The following is a 27,281-nucleotide window of genomic DNA, read 5'->3' as shown; positions in this document are numbered from 1 at the left end:
CGATACCATATTCATGAGTAGAAGATGTAATTGGGGGAAGGGAGAAATCCATTCCTTGCCCTTTTTAAGGTCCCATGATCACAAATGCATCAAAAAACCATAATGTTGTCAAGGTTCAGCATTTAGACAAAGTAGGCATTATGTAGATAAAAGGGACAATCAAGCCAGGACATTATTGAGAAACTGAACTGTCCAAGATAAGTGACAGGTAACATTTCCAACATCTGCAGATTTTCTCTTGTTTGCTCCAGTATTTCTATTTGCAGACCGGACTACTTCCTCCCCTCCTCCTCCCCCCCCCCCCCCCCCCCCCCCCCACCCCAACCTTTCTCTAGGATACATTTTCCCCCATCCCATGCACAGCTCAGTGTATAAAATGCAACTGGATAAAATTAAACCACTGCCATAGCTAAAATAAATCTTGGAATAAAGTTAACAATCTTGCGCTATGTGTGTGGCTTTGTGCTACAAAGCTACTTTGTACTTGTGCTACATTGCTACTGCTACTGTCCACCGCATCGTCAAACCAACCGTAGTGTTTCGTTAATGAAATATAAGGTATTTTGGTAAGCAAATGTTTCTGAGTTCATTTGCTAAGTGGAATATAGCTGCACGCTCTTCAGTGTGATTCACTGCCATTGAATTGGATTTTAAATAGCTGTTGCATGTGAATATTCAAATTTTGTGTTTAGGTTTTTCTTTGGAGGGTGTGGGGGGGCAGATGAAAGTCTACTTTGTGTCCTGGTTCTGAAAGACCTTGTTGAAATGCTTGAGGACAATCTGGGTGTGATTCCCAATGGAAAAAGAATCTGCAGCATAGAGCAGGATTCATAATTCTGTGTGATTGGTGATAATTCAGGTCTGGCACTTGGAGGCAATAGTTTGAAAATCAAAATAGCAGGCTGGTACAACAGGAAGTGCTCTTCAGAAATTGGAGTTGTGAAAAGGCCACACTTAGGTTGTGCTAACACCTGCTAATGTACCAAAAGCTACAGGTTATAATGACAAATTAATGATTTAATTGAGCCAGCACCAAGCAGTAAGCTTTAAATAGTCGTGATTGCTATTTAAAATTCCCTTTGTGGCTGGGCAGAGAGCCCAAAATGTGTTTCATTCAATCAAGAAGGTTACTGCATTAATGTGGGTTACTTTCTACTTTGGACTGTGATTACATCATAGCATTCAAACAAAATGCTGTTTAAAAGCCAAACACCCTCAAAATAATTCTGGGCCACAGTTGCACCAATTGCCAGTTATTTTTATGGGGATGGAGCACTATTTACTGCGCAGTGTGTAGTGTAGTATTAAACCAAAGCAGAACTGGGTGTTCATCTTATGTTCATTAATGGCAAAAATGTGCAATTATGATGCTTTTCTGAAATAAGTTTGAAGTTAATGCGCCTCCTCTCCTAAACCCCCCCCGTCCTCTCCTAAACCCCCCCCGTCCTCTCCTAAACCCCCCCGTCCTCTCCAAAACCCCCCGTCCTCTCCGAAACCCCCCGTCCTCTCCTAAACCCCCCGTCCTCTCCTAACCCCCCCGTCCTCTCCTAAACCCCCCGTCCTCTCCTAAACCCCCCCGTCCTCTCCTAAACCCCCCCGTGCTCTCCTAAACCGCCCCGTCCTCTCCTAAGCCCCCCCTTGTCCTCTCCTAAACCCCCCTCCGTCCTCTCCTAGGCCCCCGTCCTCTCCTTAAACCCCCCCGGGCCCTCTCTTACACACCTCGCCCCCTGCATCCCCCAAAACCATCCCCACCCCTCTCCTCTCCTAAACTGCCCCACTCTAACAATGACGGTATAATCATGTATGGATTTGTCCAAAGGAAATAGTAAAATAGATTTTGTGCATGAATTTCCATGGGGAGTAGGAGTTGAGCGTGGAACCCTAGCCTGACTAAACAACAGACTGGCCTGATGAATGGTCTCAACCAAAAACGTTGACTGTCCGTTTCCTTCCATGGTACTGAGTTCCTCCAATGGTTTGTGTGTTACCGATTAAACAGTCGTCAGACTTTCAGTTATGAGCAGCGGCCATATTGCTAAATGCTGTTTTCGTATCCAGACATAAGTGCCGTTAATTTTGTGCAATCTGTTCATGTATTTCACCCTGCTGTCTGCTGTTCTCTAACCAGCTAATAGAACATGTACAAGACAGGAGTTTATGATTCCTAGCATCAGTTTGTTTTGCTGTGGGGAAATGCCCAATCTGTGCTTCCCTTAATAGATTATAATGTTTATTTTCTCGACATTAGCTATGTACAATTTGCTGAATATTTTATATATTTTTGCAGGTGCATACAATAGAGCATTAAAAATGCTTATAACGGAGGGTTTCTGTAATAAATGGAAACACAATATACTTGGAAAAATTATCTTTGAAAATGTTCGTGGGAGTTTTTGTAAATTATGGTAAAGGTTTTTTTCTTCCTTGTTAGTAATCTTTAAAGTTCATGGTTATTTGTTAATAATTTAACTTAGCATAAATTTAACATAAGGAAATGGAGAGCAGAGTGGCGTGGGGGACAGCTTCCCATAGTGAAGTAAATCGTAATACAGGTACACATGTGAAATGAAAGAGCCTGTAAGACTTGAGAAGATAGCATTAGATATATGGCCACTTGTATTAGATACTTATCTGCAGAAGAGCAACAACTGTACTTGAAGTTTGTGTAAGCTTATTTTTCTTGCAGCTAATTTTATAATAATACACTGATTACAGAAAGACTTTGACCAAATTACAGTTGATAGAATCAACACCAGAAATATAATGGTCAGAATGAGGATTTCAGTAAGTTCTATTTGAAACCTCTTATTAGTCAATAAGCTGGCTGTTGATGTAGAGATATCCACAGCGGACTTTGAGGCAAGTGGTCCAGGGTTTGAATCCAGCCAGCACCTTGCACGTTTTCCATTTGTGCTGGGTTGGGTGGCAATCTAGCAACTCAGCCTCATAAAAAGAAAACAGACAAATGCTAAAGAAACGGCAAGCTTGCTACCCGATGCGCCACAAGGTACGGAAAGGAAGAACAATTAGAATTAGAATTTTATTTCTTATATCCATCTCACTACAAAAGGAAGTAAAAATCTTTATGTTGCATCTCCTTCGCTATGTACGAGCAGTGAGGAAGGAGAATGTGGGAGGATATTGCTCAAGCACTCAGGTTGTATACATAATTGTTTTGTATACATGTATGGACAGTCAGTATGTACAATTAGTCAACTATCAAGTGCACCTTACTAATTGCCTCTGCTGAAAACTGACAAATGGCAACAAAACTTGAAGGGTTTCTACAACACGTATTTCAACATTCAAAGTAAATTTATTATCTAAGTACATATATGTCACTATATTCAACCCTGAGATTTGTTTCCTTGTTGGCATAGTCATTAAGTCCAAGAAACATAATAGAGGCAATGAAAGACCACAAAAGGACGGACAAACAACCAATGTGCAAAAGACAAACTGTGCAAATACAAAAGAAAAAAAGTAAAAGAAATAATAATAAATGAATAATAAATATTGAGAACATGAGATGATGAATCTTTGAAAGTGATTCCATAGGTTGTAAGAACAGTTCAGTGATGGGGCGAGCAAAGTCATTCCTACTAGTTCAAGAGCCTGATGGTTGAGGGGAAATAACTGTTCCTGAAACTAGTAGTGTGGGTCCTGAGGCTCCTAAACCACCTTCCCAGGAGAAGAGAGCTGGCCTGGTTCATGAGAGACCTTGATGATGGATGATGCTTTCTCGTGACAGTGCTCTGTATAGATGTGCTCAATGGTGTGGGAGACTTTTACCCGTGATAGATTGGGCCGTATTCACTACTACTTATAGTTTCTGTTCAAGGGCATTGGTGTTTCCATACCTGGCTGTGATGCAGCCAGTCAATATACTCTACCGCGCACTTATAAAAAGTTTATCAAAGTTTTCGATGTCATGCCAAATCTTGGCAAACTTCTAAGGAAGTAGAGACACTCCTCTGCTTTCTTCGTAACTTCACTCGTGTGCTGGGCCCAGGACAGATCCTCTGAAATGATAATTCAGGAATTTAAATTTGATGACCCGCTTCACCTCTGATCCCTTGATGAAGACTTGCTCATGAAATTCCAGCCTCCTGCTCCTGGCACTGCTCAGCCAGATTTTCAGTCTCCCTCCTATGTGCTGATTCGTCACCACCTTTGATTTGGCTAACAACCGTGGTGTTGTCAGCAACCTTAAACATGGCTTTGGAACAGTGCTTAGCCTCAGTTACAAGTGTAAAGTGAGTAGAGCAAAGGGCTAAACGCACAGCTCTGTGGTGCACCTGTGCTGATTGAGATTATGGAGGAGATGTTGTCAATCCAAACTGATGGGTCTCAAGTGAGAAAATTGAGGATCCAATTGCACAAGGAGCTGTTGAGGCCAAGGTCTTGAAGTTGTTGATTAGTTTTGAGAGGATGATAGTATTGGATGCTGAGCTATAATCACTGAAGAGCATCCTGATGTATACTTTCTTGCTGTCCAAAAGTTCCAGGGTTGAGCAAAGAGCCAATGAAATGGCATCTGCTGTGGACCTGTTGCGCTGGTAGGCAAATTAGAGCAGATCACAGTCACTTTTCAGGCAGGGATTGATGATGCTTAATCCCCAACCTCTCAAAGCACTTACTTCATCACTGTGGATAGTCATTGAGGCAGTTTACCACATCCTTAGGCACAGGTATAATTGAAGCCTGCTTGAAGCAGTTGGATACCTCAGACTACCAAAGCGAAAGGCTAATGATATCGGTGAACACTGCAGCACAGTTCTTTAGAACTTGCCAAGTACCCCAGCAGGGCTGGATGCTTTCTGTGGGTTCACCCTCCTGGAGGATGCTCTCAAGTTGGACTCAGAGATTGAAGCCACCGGGTCATTGGGGACTGTGAATTCGTGAAGGTTCCTCCATGTTTTGATGGTCAAGGCACACATAGAAGGCATTGAGCTCATGTGGAAGTGAAGCCGCCTTGTCACTTGTGTCGCTTGGTTTCACTTTGTAAGAGGTAATAGCATTCCTCCTCTGTCACAGCTGTTGAAAATCCTTCAGTGATTCTCCAAAGACGTACCAGTTAATTGGTCATCGTAAGTTTAGGTTTGGGTTAGGGTTAAACTATAGATGTGTGGAGGAAAGTGTACTGATTGGCTGCATTACAGCCCGATGTGGGAACACCAATGCCTTTAAGCAGAAAGTCCTACAAAAAGGTAGTGGATTTGGCCCAGTACATCATAGGTAAAGCCCTCCCAACCATTGAGCACATCTACATGAAACATTGCCATAGAAAAGCAGCATCCAACATCAGAGGTCCTCACCACCCAGGCCATGTCTTTTCTCGCTGCTGCCATCATGTAGAAGGTACAGATGCCTGAGGACTTGCACCACAGGCTCAAGAACAGTTACTACCCCTCAACCATCAGGCTCTTGAACAAAAGGGGATAACTACTCTCATTCTATTTCCGGTGTTCCCACAACCAATAATCTCACTTTAAGGACTCTTTACCTTGTTATCTCATGCTCTCGTTATTTATTGCTATTTATTTATATCTGCATTTGCAGAGTTTGTTTGTTGATTACAGCTACTGTTCTGTAGATTTGCTGAGAATGCCTGCAAGGAAAAAGAATCTCAGGGTTGTATGTGGTGACATGAATGTACTCTGATAATAAATTTTACTTTAAACTTTGAATTTTTTGAAATTGGGAGTTTGTCGGGGGTTGCTGGGCAGTGTGACTTGCTGGAAGGGCCTATTCCTCACTGTATCTCTAAATATAAATAAGACTTCCCCATTTTTGATAGTTAGTTTGAAAGTGATGATTAAAGTATGCTGTGAAATCTGGCATTTTAGTTTCAATTGTGCTGTTTTGCATATGTTTATGAATTATTTATATTTCTGTTAGAAGTGAAAAGAACAAGAAAACAATTGATAAAGTGCTTGTTTCTACTATAAGCGTCTTAGTTCACTGGTGGTTTGATAGATAACTTTACACAGTAGTAGGTCATGATTTTTAGATGCTTTAGAATAATATTCCCAGGACTGTCATCATAATGTGCTTAAGGAAAATGTGCTACACACACACACAATGCTGGATGAACTCGGCAGGTCAGGCAGTACCTATGGAGGGATATGAGGAGATGATGCTTCAGACTGAGCTCCCGTGTCAGGCCTGGAAAGGTAGGGGGCAGAAGACAAAATTTTAAAAAAGGTAGGGGGAGCACAAGGTGGCAGGAAATACGTGAGTCCAGTTGAAGGGGAAGTTAGGTGCTGGAGAGGGAGGATGAAAGGGGGTGATGTAAGAATCGAGGAGGTGATTGGTGGAAGAGACAAAGGACAGAAGAAGGAGGAATTTGATAGGATAGGACATTAGATGATGGAAAAAGGGAAGCAGGTGGGGAAGCAGAGGGAGGTAACGGGTAGGTTGGCAGGCAGGGAAGCAGAAGAAGCTACTGTCTTTCGACATGCTTCCCATTGTCGTAGAGGCAGTTCTCTGTCACTTCTTGCTAAAAGAGGTATGTTGATTTTCCTCAACTGCAATCCTGTAAATCGATTACCACTTTGATTTACAACATTGCGGTTCCACCCCAGTGTTGTAAATCAAAGTGGTAATCAAGCTCACCGATAACTTGTTGATGGGAATGAGAATGTGAAAGGTTTTGGGTTTAGTTCACCACCTCTGTGACATTATCTGATTGTGCCTATTGTGATATTAGTTAAGTTGAATTTGGGTTCCATCTCCTGGTTTTGGTAGAGTGAGTCTGTCAGGATTGTTCTTTTCTTACATAAGTATGTACCTCTGAGAACACAATCAACCTCATCTATCCATGCTAGGCCTAAACAACATTTTAATTGTCAAAAGAATTATGATGTAATTCACTGAACATTCATTCTGCCTCTGTTTGTATAAACAGTATCAGTGAGAAAATTAAAATGCATTCCTGAAAGCTCAATAGAAATTCTAACAAGTTTTTGAGATGCACATGTCTTAATTTTTTCCCCAGTTGCAGGTGAGCATAGATGTAAGAAAAGTAATTATTTTCAAGGGATTTCTTTTTTGTTGATCTCTTTTGGAGTGAGTAATCATTTCATTATGGACAAAAAATCTTGTTTTCTACAGAAAGTCACTGTTATTTTGACAGACAAACCTATGCAGTAATAGGTCATGAATTAGATACCATTGTCATAGATTCCACCTCACCTGAAGTTTTCCAAGTCACCAGAATAGTAAATCACAGAAGGATGCCTTCCATCGTATCAAGTCTGGTTCAGAATTATAGAGTGGGTGATGTTTTGTTGAGAGTGACTGCCCCTGACATTTGACTGTGCCTTCGAGGATCTCTGGTTAAACCAATGCTTGCAGGCATACTTTGCACAACGGAACACGATTTTCGTTAAGAGTCAGAGCACTAACAGCACTGAAACAGGCCTTGCGACCTATCCAGTCCGTGCTGAACAGTTACTCTGCCTCGTCCTACCGACCTGCACTGGAGCATAGCCCCCCGCCCCCCCATATTCCCCTCCTCCATGAAATTGTGCAAACTTTTCTTAAATGTTGCGGTTGAACCCACGTCCACCACTTCTGCTGACAGCTTGTTCCCACACTCTCACCACTCTTTGAGTGAAGGAATTCAGTCTCAGCTTCCCTGTAAATATTTCACTTTTCACCCTTATGACATCTATTTTTAGTCTTAAGCAGTCTCAGTGGAAAGTCTGCTTGCATTTATCCTATCTATACCCCTCTTAATTTTGTATACCTCTATGAAATCTCACCACGTTCTCCTACGCTCCAGAGAGCGAAGTCCTAACCTATTCAACCTTACCCTCTGTCTCAGGGCCTCTAGCCCTGGCAACATCTTTGTAATCTTCCTTGTACTCTTCCGATCTCTGCACCATTCCTGTAGCATTTTGTGTGTCTCTCTCAATCTTACTGATACTTTTCTTGTAGGTAATTCACCCCAGCCTGAGAACATTCCTGTAGTGCCCCAGGTTCAGCCATTTTCGGCTACTTCATAAATGATCTTCCATCCATCACAGGAGTGTTGCTGGCCATTGATGCTTAATCCATTTTATGTGGGACTCTGTCGAAAATAAACCAGTCCTCGTCGGTTTGCAATAGACCTGGATCACATTTGATCCTGATGTAGGCCACAACACATTCTTTATGCCTCCACAAACGCTGCTTGACCTGCTGAGTTCCACCAGTAGTTTCTTTTCTCCAAATTCCAGAATTTGCAGTCCCTTGTGCCAAATTTAGGGCCTGTGATGAGAGGTGGCGTGTATGTTACCCGCTAGGTAAGTGACAGGCAATGATTATCTCCAATAAGAGAGAGCATATTGTTGGCCAGAAATTCCACTGGATCAGCAAGGGACAAGATTGGAATGCCCTGGAATTCTGTCTGTTTGCCTGTCACTATGCCTTCCAGGCAGAGCAGTCTGTTTGATTAGCACCCCATCCACTGCCTTAAAAATGACTTCCGTTCTGCTCCATTCACCGTACCAATAATGTGTATCATCTATAAAGTATTACTCCTCCAAGATTCTCCAGCACGTTCCATACTCAATGTCTCAACCCTCAAGAAGGGTGAGACTAGGTGCACCGGAATAACCTCATCTCCATGTTCCTCTCTAAGCCATGCACAACACCTGTTCTGGAAATATGTCACTTCCTTCACCATGGCTAGGAATCCCTGTCCAAACATTTGTAAGGAGGATTGCAGCAATTCAAGAAGGTAGTTCACCACCCATTTCTCATGGCAATCAGAATTGCTAATCATTAATGATCTTGCTAACAACACACAGATAGTGACAAATTAATAATTTTTTCCCCAAGATCACCTCTCAGCATTTTCCCAGTAGCCCTTTTATCCTTTTATGCTATTTCATTCCGCTAACCACTGAATCTGTGTATTATCCCAGTCAGGTTATATATTACAAATTTTAACCAACTCTGCATTTAAAAACTTGTGCTTCATGTCAGCTCTGGTTTTTGTATCAGTCTCCAAACGCGAGTGTTTTGGGATGTTTCCTGGATTTTGTATCTGTTGAGAAATTCTGTGATGACCTGTGTTTGGCAAAATATGCTTCCTTAAGGTTTTTCTCAATAGATATGTACTTTCAAAAAAATTCTTGGTCTATCCTTTCTTTTACTTTTACCACTGCACTCTGGTGAATTGCATTTAGAATCTGGGTGGGAACCTCTTCCACACCTTCCCTGGGAAGCGTGAGTGTGGAACAAGCTGCCATTGGCAATGGTGGATGAGCATTCGGTTGCTATATCTAAGAGAAGTTTGGGAAGTATGGAGGGCTATGATCACTGTGTGACGAGGGACATTAACAGCATGGACAAGATGGGACGACCAGCCTGTTTCTGTGCTCTGTGACTAAGAATAAACATTTGTCATGATCCGTACTCCCAAATGTTTTCCCATATTCTTTTAAAAATGGGAATGTGAACACTGGCCAAAGACAAGTTGGCCTTCACCACTGCCTTTCCTATCAGGCTTGCAAAATCATGTGGTCTACTTCATTTTGAAGATCCTGTGACATATTTGAGAACAGTGGCTATTCAAGTTTTAACCTTGTGAGCCTACCTGTATTGTATACTGGATGCAATGTACTGTTAATTTTTTAGTCTAGTTAAACATCCACACAACAATTGAAGGTTTTCAATGTTAATAGTTGAATATGAAATTATTATTGGATCACTTAATTGCATATTTTGATTAGTGTGACATTGAGTGTGCTGTTGGTGGAGAAACCATTAAATACTGCCATCTAGTGGTCGTTTTCACTTTTATAATTCTACCACTATTCCTGGAGTAGCTCTGTGAATAATTAATATCAGGATCAATGTCAGAATTACATTTCTTTTATGGTGTATCAAAAATATTTGGCTTTACTTGACAGAAATGTGTTTTGAAGAAACTGAATACCAATGAATGTGAAAAATTAAATACCTCTGCATTACAACTTGCTAACATTCAGGCCTTGATTTTAAGCCCACCAGACAGGGCTGGGTGAGAGGAAATAGCAATCCTGCCTCAAGCCACTGTAATTATGGCTACCATAATACCTACAGATGCAAGCATCAGGAAAGAAGTCTCTCACTGTAATGAGGTACCAGATCCTTAAACTGAAGGCCCATGGTGGATGCAGTTTGGAATCTCTTGTTAATTTTACCAAGCAGAATATGGGAGGAACAAGTATGTGTTATACAATTAATGACTGGAGAGCAAAATCTTGGCTTTTCTATATCCTTGAACCTGATGTGAATGCAAAAGGTGTCTGAAAATATTCTTATGGCTAAATTAGTTCTTCCACTTTACTTTTTAAACATAGTTTCCTTACTGTCCCCACTTATTGATGTTCTTCAGTTCTATTGGCACTGGGGTCTCACTGGGACTGGTGTCACTGTTACTAAGGGATCAGGAGAGTGCTTTGAATTTTCCTCTGCCCATGTATATTTTAAAAAATGTCTGGGTAAGGAATCCATTTGGAGAGTCACAAACTGTATTGTCCTGCCAGGGCTTTCTCTGACAATTTCCCCTTTACCCTCATTGTGGTCTCTGCTCAGCACTTTCCTGCCTGACATTACTTGATAAAAAAAACGAGTGGCAATGACAACCGAGCCTGCAACCTTCTGGCTTAATAATTGTGCATGTTAGCACTTATTCCACACCACTGCACTGGTCCATATTAAGTTTTTGAACTTTTGCATAAAGCACCAAATTTCACAATGTACTATCAGAAATGTAATGTATGCTACTTAATATGAATCTGTATCAACCATGAAATACCTTACTACACTTACCTTTGCTAATGATATTCTAAGAAAATGCTGGGAAGGGGGAGGAAACCTGTTACAAATCACTGGCTCAAATCTACTTTTAATACAAAAAATCAAAGAATCATGCTTCATTTTGCATAGCCTTAAGGGAGCTGAAAGTATTAAAATGTACCCTTACCCTAGTGAATTTCAACAGTGACAAGGTTAAACTTGCAGGATTGATGAGTTTCTGTTTCTGCATGGTGTACCTGGCACAAAAAAAAGTGTAGCTACAGAAAGCGCTAGAAAGACAGCTGCAAATGCTATAATCCATCTTTGTGTACATTATTTGTGGGATGTTGCTTTATTGAATTGAAATCTTTATCAACCATTGATTTTTTTGTAATGCATATTAGTGTTTTTATATTTTTTTATTTTTGAAAAAGATTTTGGCTCCTAAGACTGGCTTCATATAGGAAATTGGCATGTAATTGCTCATGTCCCTCAAGTTTCAATTCTACTGCCCTTTCCCATCCTTTCCCAAAGTGTCATTTGAAAGTGTGCTGGAGATTTACGAACAGTTATAGTTGTAAATTAATTTTATATGCTAAATACGGTCTTGTGTAGTAATTGTCTAATTTATATGTAAATCACAAATCAATTGATGCTAGAAAACACAATAGTGCTAACAGCAAGGCTGTTAGTGGACCAGAAATTAATCCACCTCTGGAAGTTCTTTAAATTTGCCTGGGAGCAAGGGGGTTACCACATTGCTAGGGAAGCACATTCTTTGTCCTCATTCTTCTTCCCCTCCCCCAATTATTTTCCTTTGTAGTGGAGGATCTGAGATTCCATCCTAATGTTACCAGATGCCATAAAGTTGCTGCCAATTAACAGTCTATTGCATGTGAAGTGTACGCAATGATCTGATGATTTTGGGGCAGAAGACCAATGATCTGTCTAGATTACCCTGACAAACTGTCAACTCAGTCCCTTACTTTGAACACAAAATTTTAGGCCATGAGGAATTCTGGCATTTAAAAAAAAAACTCTTGTTAAGGAATCATTTTGTGGCTGGGATACATATTTCAATTTATCTGGATACTGATGTTCAAAACTGTGTGTGAGACTCCTAAATTAATGTTAGTTCAAATTAGGATAAATCTAAAATTATATTAAGCAACACCATTTGGAAAGGTAACTTTAATTTCTAACATGTATCCGGGAGATTTGAACTACATAGAACAGCACAGGAATAGGCCTTTTGGCCCACAATTTTGTACTGAACTAATTAAAATGTACTTTCGTACTTAAAATCCTCTCACCTCATCTGCATCCCCTCCGGTATTAGATATTTCAACTCTGGAGGGGGAAAAAAAGATAGTGGCTCTCTACTCTATCTGTACCTCTTATAATTTTATAAACCCCTATCAGTCTTTTCAAAGTCTCTGCCACTCCAGTTGAAACAATCCAAGTTTGTCCAATCTCTTTGTAACACTTTCCCTCTAATCCAAGCAACATCTTGGTAAATCTCATCTACAACCTCTCCAAAGCCCCAACACCTACTAATGGGCAATCAGAACTGAACACGGTACTCCAGATGCAGCCTAACTACAATTTAATGAAGTTGCAAAATAACTTGTCTCTTCATGAGTTCAGTTCCTCAATTAATAAAGGGTAAGCAAAGCATATGCCTTCTTTGCCTAGAAGTTAGCCCTTGCCTAGAGCCCATTTCATGGATCCAGACCTTCCATAGGTTTGCCCATCTATGAAGTAATTCTAATGCAGGATTGTGGTTATCTCCTCAATTGTGCCTTGGATTTATCAGCCAAGTGTACCATTAACCATATCTGTGGAGGTTCTTGGCGAATTTGGACGCTCTCAATGTGCCTGCGCGGGTTTCCTCCGGGTGCTCTGGTTTTCTCCCACATTCCAAAGGCATGTGGATTAGTAAGTTAATTGGTCACATGCATAATTGGACAACATGGGCTCATTAGGCTGGAAAGACCAGTTGCTGTGCCATGTTACTAACATAAATAAAACATAAACATACCTACAGCATGCATTCTGTAAAATCGGGTTGTAATATATCTGGCAAGTTACCAAGAAAAGTGATTGGTTTTCAGTAATGCTGTCTCATTCTGCCTTCCTCTAAAGTAAAGGAGGTTTAGCTCCTTGTTCCCTCAGTTTCATGCATATTGAGAGGATAGCCAGAGGACTTTTTCCTACGGCGAGGGCATAATTATAAGATGATTGGAGAAAGGTTTAGTGGGTTGTCAGAGAGGTGAGTGTGAGGAGTGCCCCGCCAGGGTGGTGGTGGAGGTAGATACATTAAGGGCATTTAAGAAACCCTTAGATAGGCACATGAATGAAAGAAAATGGAGGTTTTTGTAGGAAGGAAGGGTTAGATTGATCTTGGAGTAGGTTAAAAGGGCAGCGTAACATTGTGGCCGAAAGGGCCTATAGTGTGCTGTACTGTGCTGTAATGTTCTATTAAATAACAACATCCTATGTACTCACACTGATACATCTAATCTTTCAATTGCACTGCTCCAGTTGCGATCCCATGAGATGGACACTTCGGTTCATTGTTTGAGCAAATACAGCAGACCATTTATTACTTTATGTGAATATATTAAGACATAGACTACCACTAGAACAGCTTCTCTGCATGCATGTTCTTTCACTCTGCTGTTTTTTTTTGCTGGCAATAAAAAGAACTTTAATTTATGCATCACCTTTCATATCCTCAGGATGTCCAAATGTGCTTCACATCCAATGAATTACTTTTTTTTGAAGTGTAATCACTCTTATCCTTGGAAATGTGATAACAAATTTGCCTGCAGCAAAGTTCTGGAAGCAGCAAATGAGATGAATGAAGCTGGTGGCTGTCGTTCCGAGAAGCTTGTTGGCCAAGAGTCTGGGAGAACTACTTTGCTTTTCCTTTATTATCTTGGGACCTTTTTATTTCTACATGAGCACACTGATTTTAAAGTCTCTTCTAAATGTCAGCCCTCTGATAATGAAGAACTCCCACTCAGTTCTGCTCTGTGTTGTCAGCCCCAGTTGCATAGTCAAGTCGTGGAATGATCTCTTGATCTCATTATTTTGGGCAGCATAGTAACGTAGCAGTTAGTGTAATGCTATTACAGCACTAGCGACCCAGGTTCAATTCCTGCTGCTGTCCGTAAGGAGTGTACATTCTCCCCATGACCACGTGGCTTTCCTCCAGGTGTGCCAGTTTCTACCCACATTCCAAAGGTGCATGGGTTAGGAGGTTAATCGGTCACTGGGTGTAATTGGGCCGGAAGGGCTTGTTCCCGCTCAGTAATTCTTTTTAAAAAAAAACTCAAAACAAACCTCCTGGCTCTATGACCTATAGCTGACCTAGGCTGCAAAGTCAATTGATCTGCGAGCATGGATCCAAATTTAATGGATTTTTAGCTATTCCTCTGGCCATTAAAATAGAAAAAAATCATCAATTTTAATGTGAGAAAATTGCAAAACTCAGTTCAGAATGTTGCTCTGATTAAACATTGCGCTGTCTCTGTCTCCACGGGAACCACTAGCCTTGTTGAGTATTTTCATCCTTTTCTACTTTTATTTTGGCTTTCCAATATCCTTGGTATTTTACTTTTTGGAAATTTGCATGGTGGGATTTTATTGCTCTTTAATATTAACATGCAGAGTAAATTTATTATCAAAGTACATATATTACCATATATTACCTTGAGATTTATTGCTATTTGTTCGGCTAAAGTTTATGCACATTTTCAAGGAGGCCCTTGACCTCTTCAAGGCACTCAACGTTTCTCTTGGTCATGAAAAGACACCTTGCAGCTTTCAGAGTTTTGAATGCCACTGCGAACCTGTTCAAAATAACACCACAGCAAGCCTATGTTTAAATTATTACCATCTCAGTCAGAATTTTAATTTAAATGTAAACAATAGAAATATAGAGTTGTATTTTCTTAACATATATTAGGGGAGTGGCCTTCTGTCTTCATACAGCATTATTGAATGAATAGGATGGTTGATTTCGATGATCGTGGATTGATACAACCAGCAGGCTTTGGTGTTGCTAGTATTCCATTGGGAAACCCAAGGTATATTGTGGACCGGCTAAGGTAGTAGAGTGGATGAAAAATGTTAAGATAGCAAAGTCTGCCATCCTGGTTTAAAGGATGACAATTTTTGTGTAACCCAATGCATTGTACTTTTTTTCAATTGTGTCACTTGCTGCAAAAAGTTGAGTGCACCTGGTATCAAGTATGGTGAGCATTCCACAGTAACTGAGCCGTGTGGATTTGATTTTAGCAGATAGTATTGGTGGATGTGGATTGGGGGAAGTGAAACATAATGTCAGAGTTCCCTGAAAATAGGGCTCTCCAGTAATCCTGGCTGGAAGTACATGCCTGTGAATATTGTGTATAACGGTGACTACTGATCAAATATCCCGATGTGTTGTCAAGTCATACTCATGAAGATCAGCCACCTGCCCAAGTAACTTGTACCACTGTACCTCAGTAGAAATTATTGTCAGTAAGAGGAAGAACATCAAAAAGGTAAGGATGGGAGATTTCAACTCAGAAAAGGGAGTTAAAATATTTGAAAATTTCAGATGGTAGTGAAGAAGAGGATATCCCAAAAGGCACTAACATCCCAGTTAGTGCCTTTTACCCACAAACTGTACGAATGTTATAGCATAGTTCACTTTAATTACTTCAGCTACAAGTGTCCTGATGCACTTGTAAAGTCTAACTTAGCATTGATCTCTTTTTTTGACTTCAATAATAAAACAAACAAGCAGTTCTCACTCAATGTTTTGACAGATTAAGCCACTGTGAAAAGAATCCTGGACCTATCTAAACCCATGAATGGACAAGTGTAATTAGAATCTTCTGCTGGGGACACTTCCAGTTATTGTCACTTGAACCAAAAATATACAAATTCAAATTTATCACTTGCTGCTAATTTAATTGAATTCCTCGGAATTTTTTTAAAAATCATTCCTTTGTGGCTTTACATGGCCTAATAAAATACTTATTTTAGTCTCTCCACTTGAAGAAGCTGGCTGAAAAGGATGCGTCTTTGGAAATTACATGATGTTTCAATACAGGATAGCCAGGCAGGGTGCTTCTTTTGAATATTTGTTAAACTCGATTGGACAAGGTTCCTGGGACATTTCAGTAGTTTTGCCTTTGAAAAGAATTGAAAGGAAAGATCATTTATAAAGGCTAGCTTTGCAAAATTAGATTTTAGCTTCTGCAGAAGTTTTTCACGTTTATGATCGCACGCCATTTTTTTCAGCAGCTACAGTGATCCACTAAATAGTCAACGGTTGTTGAATGTAACGGTGGTCTTTGCAGTGTTACGGGAAAACTCAGGGATTGTTTCAGTTTTAAATTTGAATTTGAGTCCTGATGAAGGGCCTCGGCCTGAAGCATCGCCTGTTTACTCTTTTACATAGGAGCTGCCTGGCCTGCTGAGTTCCTGCAGCATTTTTTGTGTGATGCTTTACATTTCCAGCATTTGCAGATTTTCTTGTCTTCAGTTTTGAATTGTACATTATGTTCTTTTCTTGTGGCGGTTAATCTGAAACTCTCTTTGGTTTATGAGGAGGAGGGTGATATTTGTGGTTTGGCTACAGATCTAGTGGTGCCCTTTACTGTAGCAATCAGCTACAATTTTTATAAAGAGTTTACCTTTGGTTTATTTCGGAACAAAGGCAATTAATGTCAGCTACTGACAGGAGATTATTTTTCCCTTATTACCATCCCCATGAGGTGTAATCTGGTTTGTTCTGTTGAATATTATAAAGGGAAGTTGACCCTAATTAAAATTGTGCATCTGCTTGAAGCCCACTTAGTGATCATATTGGTTTTTGTGCCCAGCTGTGTTGTTGAAGCCAGAAATCGTACGCAGGACATGCTGACAGTGCTGGTTTCTCGTTTTATGTTACAAGTGCAACTTTACAGTTTTGACATCATCTATCATTTTCATGACCTGAATGCACTTGAGGGAAAATGGTGCAACGTAGTTTACTTGCACGTGGATGTAGGCCATAAGCTTTAAAAGCAGAATTAGGCCATTTGGCCCATTGAGTCTCATCTGCCATTTAATTAAGGCTGATTTCTTCTTTCAGCCCCATTCTCCTGCCTTCTCTTACCCCTTACCAATCGAGAATCTTATCAGTCACTGCTTTAAATACACCTAATCACTTGGACTCCATAGACACATTACCCTGTGGCTGAAAAAATTCCTCACCTCAGATTTAAAAGACTTCCCTTATTTTGATCACCTATAAGAAAGCTCAAAAGAGAACTTTAAAGGATGTTGCTGGGATTTATGGACCTGAGTTTTAGGGAAGAGTTGAATAGATTAGAACTTTATTCTCTGAAGCACAGGAGATTAAGGGGAAAGTGTATCAAGGTATGCTAAATTATGAGGGGTTTAGATAGGGTTAGTGCATGCAAATCTTTCTTTTACTCCCTCAGAATGGGTGAAAACTAGAACTAGAGGTCACAGGTTTAGGGTGAAAGGTGAAATATTTAAGGGAAATCTGAGGGAGGACTTTGCTTGGAACGTGGAATGAGTTGCCAGCGGAAGTGGTAGATTTGAGTTCAATTGCAACTTTTAAGAGAAGTTTGGATAGAGAAGAGAAAGGAGGGTTATGATCCAGGTGCAGAAAGATAGGAATACACAGACGACCAGGTTGGCATTGACTAGGTGGGCCAAAGGGCCTGTTTTGTGCTGTACTATTCCGACTCTGACTCTATTGAGGCTTCCTTCATTTTAGTGCATTTGTGTTCATTCCCAACTTTTCCCATGGTTTGAATTGGGGGCACATGCAGATGACCTGTTCTAGGCCTCCTCCTGTAGTGGTTGAATGGAGCAGACACAACTGCAGCCCAGGTCTACCAGTCGTCTAAGTTTTAAGCTTTGAGCCAAACCATGCTGCTAACTAACAGTGATTCCACCCTATCCTTCAATTGAATGCTCTCATTCTCTGCCCACACACTGCAGTATGGAAGGACTGAAAGTGCTAGGGCTTAGATACGTTCCAAGTGTTTTCTTTTTTAAATTTCACTGAATATATTAATTAATCAACAATAGTTTAAAGTGGTTTTATTAGTAGTGGAAAGGTTGTGGGCCAGGTGGGTGGTGAAGACTCTGTGGCAGATAAAGCCCAATACAGCAAGATGTTGAGTACACAAGCGTTGCAGATAGAAGTTGTAATTTTGCAGATATTTGGAAATGGAAAATGTTCATGGCTTAACAAAGATAGTTGTGTGGGGTCTAATCTATGTATTTGTAAAAGTCATTATTGCATAAGTCACCTATTGCAAGCCATTTGCATATGTGACCAATAAATTCCGCTCCTTCACTCATTCCTCACAGCCTTATAAATTCATTCCCTTCATCTAGTTATCTATCATTTTTTGAACATTGTTATTGGATCAGTTCACACCATCTTTCCAGCCCAGGAGTTCCAAGCCAAAGGTTCCCCCAAATAGCTCAGGCTCTTGCATTTTATCTATGTAAGTCAGTTTTTTGGTTAACAACAGTTTGTGTTTTCACTCCATCAAAACAATTCTTTTTTTATATAATTTTTTAAATTGAATTTTCAAATAGGTTACAGAAAGAAAATAGTTATAAAAAATTATCAACCCTTCCCCCCTCCCCCCTAACATATCCCTGTAGAAAGAAAAAAAAAGGGAAGAAAAAAGAAAGGAAGAAAGAATGCCTGGATATTGGAAGATCCCCACATGCTCCATGGAGTTCATAATAACTTTAGTATATATGTTTATTTCTTTCCCCAGATAACCAATAATTTTATCTTTGGAGCACCTATATATTTAATCCTATCTTTTGTAAATAAGGGCGCCAAATTTTCAGAAATATTTATTTATCTCTTAAATTATAAGTAATTTTTTCAAGTGGAATGCAGCTAAAAATTTCATTCTTCCAACGATCTATACTTAAGTATGAATCCGATTTCCAAGTAACTGCAATAGCCTTTTTGGCTACTGCCAATGCAATTTTTATGAATTCTTTCTGCTATTTATTCAGTTTGGATTTCGGTTTTATCGCTTCAATATCGCCTAGTAAGTAATGCCTTGTTATTTCCAATTAAGGGCTTATTTAAGAGATAAATTGGGTCAAACAATGTTATTGCCGAAACCTAATGAAATAGAAACTTTAATTCAAAAAGGAAAAATTAAAAACATTATTTCTTGTATGTATAGTTTGATTCAAAAACAGGCAATTAAACAAGGAATTCATAAGTCAAGACAAAAATGGGAAACTGATTTGAATATTAAAATTGAAGAAACAAGTTGGTCAAGACTATGTCTTGACAGTATGACAAATACAACAAATGTTCGGTTAATATTAGTGCAATATAATTTTTTACATCAATTATATATTACACCACAAAAACAAATAAATTAAACCCAAATTTATCTGATCAATGTTTCCGATGTAATCAAGAAATTGGTACTTTTTTACACTCTACTTGGTCTTGTTCTAAAATTTAACCTTTTTGGACAAATTTAAGAATTTTATTGGAACACAACTTCCACATAATCCAATATTATCAAAACAATTCTTGATTTTCAACATTTATCCAATCCCTTCCTTGTCATCTCGATTCTATGGAGAGCCATCCCAGCTTGTCTTGCTGCTTCATTGGCTGATATCAGTCACTGCTAGTATCGTAATAATAATTTTTTTTTCTGCAGTCTTCCCAAGACCTCAAAACCTTCCCACAATATGTTGCCCTGAATTGGTTGCCAAACTCCAGCTGAATCCAAAATAGTGTTTTATCAAAGGTTTTAGCATGATCTTTCTGCTATTGTAAACTGGAACTCTGTTAATAAGGGCAAGAGTCGAATATGCTTTATTAACAATCATTCATTAAAAGTTAAGAACTGGAAACAGAAATTCCCTCAGTGTGAACATTTCTCTTTGGGAAATCTATTTCCCTTCAATAGCTTCAGGGCATAAGCAAAACGTACAGTGAAGGTGGAAATCAGCAAATTGTATTTAAACTGAAGCTCCAATAATCTGTGAGAACTGGTTTACATTGGTGATTTCACCTATGTCATTGAAAGCCTCAGTTAATCTTGGACTTTTTCTTTACTGATTGTTATGGATGACTGAAAGTCAGAAAATGGCTCTGCATCCTGGTTGCACCATTCTCAAGGACATTTTCTGGCCAATCGGACATACGAGTTCTCACCCAGTCCCTGGAAGCCAAGCTTTCGTTGCTGAAGTACCTTCCAGGTCTAATACAGTGGCCTGCAGCTGGCAACTGTTTGATCATGAGGGCTCGTCTTCAAAATAGATCTGCTCCTAAAATACCAAATCTGCTCTGATTATCCCTTCTACAGTTGTTAACTTTGTTTTGAACTTCCACTAATACACATTTACCAATGGTAATAAATGCAAGAAACTTGTGCTGCAACTACAAAATTAGGCTGCTATAATTTGGAGAACTCTTGCTCTATTGAGAGTGTGCAAGATGGCGCTGGCAACCAACACAACACTCAAAACTACTGGATGCTTTTGTAGCTATACTTACTGAACTACTATTGCTGCAGGCCATAGCCTGTGATTTCCCATTAAGGGATGTTTTTTTGAACCAACAAAGTGAACTAGCGCTTTTGCAGTTGAGGATTTGGTGAACTAGACCTTCGAGCATGCTGGTGTGGACGTTGAGTCAAGGCCTGAGAATGGAAAATGAACAGGTGTGCAGCGCCATCTGCATTCTTTTGACTAGTCTCCCTCCCTTCTCACTAATACCATTAGTCTTAAGTTCCATGCTGCCAGATTTGGGAGTAGTTTCTGCCCTGCAGCCTCGAGACTTCAATCAACATGGAGTAATGGAGCTGAGCATGAGGAGAATAAAGTAGAATTAGTGTAGGATAGATTTGGTCGTTCTGGACTCCATAGACTGACAGGACTGTCCCCATGCTGTATGACTTCCAAGCTTTCCTTTGAATGGCAACATGGGCATTTGTTCTTGTAAAAGTAATGTAGCTGTAATTATGGTTCCAATTTTGCAAAAAAAAAAGTGTTTTCTAGCTACCATGAGTTAACTCAAAATAGACTTCCATTTATTCTGCAGAATTTAAAATATTCTAAATGTTCCATTTTCCTTCTTTCCAGGACTGAACTATTCCGATCTATGTTTGGAAATGTTAAGCAAGTTGAGAAAGACCCATGATCAACGCAACTGAATCCTCCGATGCTCATTTTCTTTGTGCACTCCTGATTATTGTGGATTGTCTACAAAAATAATATTGCACAAGCCATCCCAGCACATTCAAATTGTGCCATGGCTTGTAAAGACGTTTGTAAATGACTTTATATAAGCTTTATAATTAAGCCATGCATTTCCACCCTTCCAGTTCCCAAACGGTATGGATTTTGACCACTTAAAGACATTGTTCATCCTTTTTTCTTTATCTTAAGAAATCATTTTTCACACACTTAGATTATCTGTGTCTGTCTTTACCCCAAATGGAAGTCAGACTTGATATAACTGTATATATTCATTTTTTATTTTAAAAAAAATGGAAAAACTTAGTTGTCGAAGTGTTTTTGCATATAAGATATTTACAATCTAATGTGAAATATTAATTTTTTAATGATGCTTTAAAATAATAGAACTGTTGATGGTGAGCAATGGTCGTTTCTTTCTTATTTTCCAAGTTCAGCCTCTTCACAGAAGAACTGAATTGTGTTCTGTCAAGGAAGAATGATCGGCATAAATTAAACTTTTGCATCACAATTTACTGAATGAAGTTTCATGATATTGGTATTATATAGCATGTGTCTATAAAGAAGGCTTACTTTAGATTACCTTACAGGTTAGAGGGTACTAATTACTTTTCCAGCATATTGAAAAGTTTACATTGAAAATAAAAACATACCCGATGTTGGTGCAGGAACAAAACTGCCATGCAGTTTCTTACTCTCCACACTTCTGCAACACAGAAGAGAAAATTTAGCACAGGAAAGTGACCAGAGGAGTGCAGGGTTCTCAGATTATTAACTGTAATGTTAACTGCATATATAAAATGGCTTCTCTGTAGTGTTATAATGAAGTAGCTTCTTTGTATATATCTGAGGAGGTAATGCTCTGTTTAGTTGAAATGTATGGGTTATATTTATTGATAATGGAGGAACTAACCAATGGTAGCAATGTTGTTCTCTCTGTATGTGTTGGAACCTGGAGTGAGTGGCGGGTTTTTCAGGAGGAGAACCGAAGAGGAAGGACGTGCTGGATGCACTCTGGTCGACCACCGAGGTTGGTCCCAGGCAGCGGGTCGAGGAGGTCGGAGAAGATCGAATGTGGACAGAAGGCTTCGATAATTAAGCTCCAACGGTTGTGCATGAACTGATTGAATTCTGATAAGTTTGGCACCCTTTTCTTTCTTTTTATATCGTATCACTATTAATTACCTAGTTCCAATAAGATTTATACAGTGTAATCTGTAAAACATACATTGTATGCTGTCTGATATTGTATGTGCGAGTTTGTACCAGTGTGCATTAAGCAGCATCTGCGCAAACGGGAGACACGGTTTGGCAGGTGGACGGATTTTCCCCTAGACATACACGAGCTGATAGCCCTAAGCATTACAGGAGGATTGGCAGAACAAGATATCAAGGAGAGAGCAAAAGAGAAAGACAGTGCTTTCTCAGAAGCTTGTAATGGTGTAACACCATTAAGCATTACACTTTACAGGGCCAGCAAACCGGGTTCAATTCTCCCCACGACCATGTGAATTTCCTTCCACATTCCAAAGACATTTTTCTCCAGTGCCAACAATATGTGTTGCTAGAGTTCTTTAGTAATTATGTTTTGGGACCAGTAACCAGAAGTTTGGACTCATAATCCAGAACTATGCGCTCAATTCCCATCGAAGCTGCTGGGAAATTTAAATATAGTTCATTAAATAAAGGTGGATCCTTTTTTAAAAAGAGGAAGTGATGGAATGATAACAGTGAAACTGCTATACTGCAGTAAAATACATATGGCTTGTTAATACCCTTTAGGGTAGGAAATCTATTGTCCTTGCCCTTTCTAAATATAATGCAGCTCCAGACCTGTGGCAGGGACTTAATTGCCCTCTGAAATAATCCAACAGTCTGTTAAATTCATGGGCAATCAGGGATCAGCTATAAATCCTGCCCTTGTCAGGGACACACATGTAATTAGGGAATTAAATTAATCTGGTAAATTTCTGTCCAATACTTGCATCTGTGCAGAAACACCCAAGTCAGACACTGCTATAGTTTCTGGGTACAAAACCCTGATTCAATGCTCTTCATATTGATTTTCACTGGGTAGTAGAGGAATTGAACTTTTCACATCTCCTTTTGACTCAAGTGACCATTTAGACTGCTACCCCCCCCCCCCCATTTCCCCACCTACCCTTTAAGTACTCTTTTACCTGTTTGAATCAACATCACCTTGATTCTCCTGCCATTCTCTACACTAGAGCCAATGACTACACTAACCAGCTGGTCCTGTCATTGCCCTAGAGCAGAAACCCACATGTTACAGAGAAATCCCTGGAGGGCAGGATCGAGCCTGGGTCACAGAAGCTGTGGGGAAACGGTCAAACCGATGCCCCTAATTTAAGCAGAGTTGCGTTGAACATTGTTTTTGATTAAATAATTTAATTTGCTGAGCAAACAGTTCGAGGCTGTGGTCTGAGACTGTGGTGAATCTGCACTCACGGGCACGCTGACAAAATCAGCTCTTCTTTGCCAAACTCCACCTACGAAGTTTTGCTTGTGCTTCTCCTGGAGGGGATGGTTGCAGCTTGAATGTTTCTCTTTTAACATTTGCTTTTCTCAAAAACTGGGAAGGACTATCCCAAAACTCAATCTCTCATCATGTGTTAACCCCTTCATCTCTGGAATCAACCTGGTGAACCTCTGCACTGCCTCCAAAGCCAGTATATCTTTCCTCAAGTATGGAGACCAGAACTGCACACAGTACTCCAGGTGTGGCCTCACCAGTACCCTGTATAGTTGCAGCCTGTCCTCCCTGCTCTTGAATTCAATCCCTCTAGCAATGAAGGCCAACATTCTATTTGCCTTAATAACCTGTTGTACCTGGAAGCCAACGTTTTGCGATTCATGAACAAGCACTCCCAAGTCCCTCTGCACAACAGCAAGCTGCAACCTTGCACCATTTAAATAATAATCTGCTCTTCTATTATTCCTTCCAAAGTGGATGATCTCACATTTACCAAAGTTGTATTCCATCTGCCAGGCCTTGGCCCACTCACTTAACCTATCTATATCCCTCTGCAGACTCTCCACATCCTCTGTACAATTTGCTTTTCCACTCAGTTTAGTGTCATCAGCAAATTTTGCTACACTACACTCAGACCCCTCTTCCAAATCATCAATGTAAATGGTAAACAGCTGCGGGCCCAGCACCGACCCCTGCACGTATTTAAAGGCATCAATAATGCTGATATATCTAACAAGCCTGCCACTTCACTTCGTCATCCCTCTCTTTTGTCTGTAGTCTTCTGCACTATTATAACAAGGCTCAACATAAACTTGAACAGTGGCTCAACTTTAGTATGTGCATGTGGCAACCTGCAGGACCCAGTATCAAATCCCCAACTTTGGATAACTTCCTCTTCTTTTCTGTTTGAACCAGTACCAGCCATTTTTGCCCACCATCCTTCTCTTCCTTAAGCTTTCATTTGTATGTATTGGCTGACCTGCTGAGTGTTTCCCCACATTTTTATTTTCATTTCAGGTTTCCAGAATCTGAATTCTTTGTTTGATTCTCCCTGCTGTCTCTCAGTCCTCCGGGATAGTGATAATGTGTGTTGCTGCTACATAACTGACATCAGGAAAGTGCCTTTGTGGACTGAAGGCCTTCTCTGCTAAGTATTGGGACCTTTATAAAATTAGACGAGGATTCCACCTGGGAATACGAGGGTCTTCTATAACTGAAGTTGTTTCAAACCTGTTTTTGATGATTTTCACAATTTTCTTGCAGTTTAGTACTGAACACAAAAATATATACATTCCAGTTTCTATGCAGGTCTTTCTACTTCACGTTCATAGTACATCTACTTATTAATTAAACAAACGATTTTGGTGGCTATAATGCTCAATGTTGGTAAGTTTCGTCATAATCTCTGAAAGTGAAGTGTAACAGTGAATAGTTTTTCTATTTATCCCTCTCAACCCCATTCACCCCACTCGGGATTAAAAAAAAGTACGTATTATTATCATAAATCTAGAGCGCCCAGTTATCCTCCAGCCAAAAATATTTTTGAAGGGTGCTCTTGTAATGTGAGACATGATGGTTAATTTGCACAACCCCTGAAAGATTGATTGCATTTGAAGAAAATTATTTTGTATTTTGTGTTCAACTTTTTTTCTGCTTTAACAAGAATGAACAGTTCATTCAGTTTAGATATTTTCATAGTCAGGAAAGCTATAAATTTCTAAGAGAAGTCAAGTCAGTGGGAATGATGAGTGATAGGTTTTACAGAAAAATTAGGGCTTGGAGCCATAAACATTTGCTTTAAAAGATGTGACAACCCATGATTATTTCTGAGAAAATTGAGGACACTATTGACCATTCTCTAAACAACAATCAAATCTATCAAAATCTGAAGCTATTATTACAACATTTAGGCGTGGTACATGCCTGGTTTTGGACGATTTCTTGTTTCCATTATTCCAGTAGATGAGTTTTACAAAAGAACAACAAATTGCTTAGCAGTAATTTTTGGATTTAAGCTCATTGAAAAAGAAAAAAAGTCTATTTAGGTTATAGAATTCACATTTGTTTTGCCATGATCTATTTTAAGACTGACACTCTTTTAATGTGACCTTGTGGTCACATGTTTAAAGAATGAAGAAAATATATTTTTGAAAATAAAAACGTATTACTTATGTTACACTATCACATCTTCAATCTCCCAAAGCACTTTACAGGTAATAATTTACGTTGAGACATGTGATCACTATTAACATGTAAACACATGCAACAAGCAATTTGCATGCAGTAAGATCCCATGGCCTGCAGTTGAATAAATCAGCAGGTAATCTGTTTCCAGGACAGCTTCCTACTTGTTAACCATTCCTACAGGTAATGGTTAACAATCCCATCCAAAGCCAGTTCTCTCTGCTCACTGGCATGATGCAGCTGTAATAACAGCTGCCTGCCATTGTATTGACCACTGGAAACCAATGGAATGTGATTTAATGAACCATTTAGTGCTTGTGAGCAATAACATGTTTCTACCCAACTATCTCCAGTATGGTAGTGCCATGATCTCATGTGTAAATGATCCTGAAGGCAAAACCTTTTAAGTTCTGTTTGCTTGTATAGCCAGCATTTGATGGCTTTGTGCCTACACTCACTGGAGAGCAGGAGAATTGGTAAGGAGGGGATCTTATTAAAACCTACTGAATATTGAAAGGCCTAGATAGAATGGATGGGGAGAGGATGTTTGCAATAGTGGGAGAATCTAGGACTAGAGGGCACAGCCCCAGAATACAAGGATGTCTCTCAAGAATAGAGATGAGGAGCAATTTCTTTAACCAGAGTGATGAATCTATGGAATTCTTTCCACAGACTGCTGTGGAGGCCAAGTCATTAGATCTATTCAAAGTGGTGGTTGATAGGTTCTTTATTCATAAGGGTGTCAAAGGTTATGGGGAAAGGCAAGAGAATGGGGTTGAGAGAGTTAGTAAATCAGCTATCATTGATTGGAGTAACAAACTCGATGGGCTGAATAGCCTAATCCTGCTCCTGTGTCTTATGGTTTTACTTTAAGGAATTCACTAACTTAGAAGCAATGTTATAGCAGGACCCTAACTATTTTTAAAATTCAAATTCAGCATTTTTTCCCATCAAATGATGAGGTTGAGTCTGACTGATCCATTTAAGGATGCACCTGTACGTATCACACCTGACTAGTGTAGAGCAAATCTGTTACCTTGCTAAATGCCTCCCAAATTGCTTGCTACAAAGCAAGGTGGGGGATTATGAAGCCAAAAAAGCAGTACTGTTGAAAGAAATAACACAATGAAAATAATAATCACAAAATGAAAATATGCTACAAACCCTAAGTTGGGGATTTAAAGGGTTACACAGTTGCATTTCCAATTTAGGACACATTTGCTGTATGTCATGATGTATTTTTTCACCAAAAAGAAATTCTACATTTAAACAACTTCATTTCCAAGTGCAGCACTAATTAGCTGCAGAATTAGTGAAGCTGAGTACCCCCATAGACTGAAAAAACCTCGAGGGAGGCTTCTGGATAGAGAATGTCGCATTTCCAATTATTTTGTTGAATTGCTAATTCAGTTATTGCACCAAGTGTAATTGTGATGGGTATTGGTGTGCAATTCAATTTGTTTTAAATATTTGTGGGACAGTCTGATTGGTCATGAGACCGACCTATCCTCGTGGCCTAGATGAAGAATCAGACAACACAAACAGCAAAGAC

General features: G+C 39.6%; 1 protein-coding gene across 1 annotated transcript in view; it reads left to right on the top strand.

Annotated features, from left to right (window-relative positions):
• Window positions 1-21,562, top strand: part of aatf (apoptosis antagonizing transcription factor) — a 107,387-nt gene extending 85,825 nt beyond the window's left edge. Inside the window, exon 12 of the mRNA XM_073053440.1 lies at window positions 20,938-21,562. Within this exon, the coding sequence (XP_072909541.1) occupies window positions 20,938-20,995 (58 nt within the window). The 3' untranslated portion in view covers window positions 20,996-21,562. The remainder of the gene's footprint in view (window positions 1-20,937) is intronic.
• The last annotated feature ends 5,719 nt before the right edge of the window (window positions 21,563-27,281 follow it).

This window comes from Hemitrygon akajei, chromosome 8 (assembly GCF_048418815.1).
Source record: "Hemitrygon akajei chromosome 8, sHemAka1.3, whole genome shotgun sequence".
Classification (NCBI taxonomy): domain Eukaryota; kingdom Metazoa; phylum Chordata; class Chondrichthyes; order Myliobatiformes; family Dasyatidae; genus Hemitrygon; species Hemitrygon akajei.
This window is presented reverse-complemented; position numbering and strand designations above follow the sequence as displayed.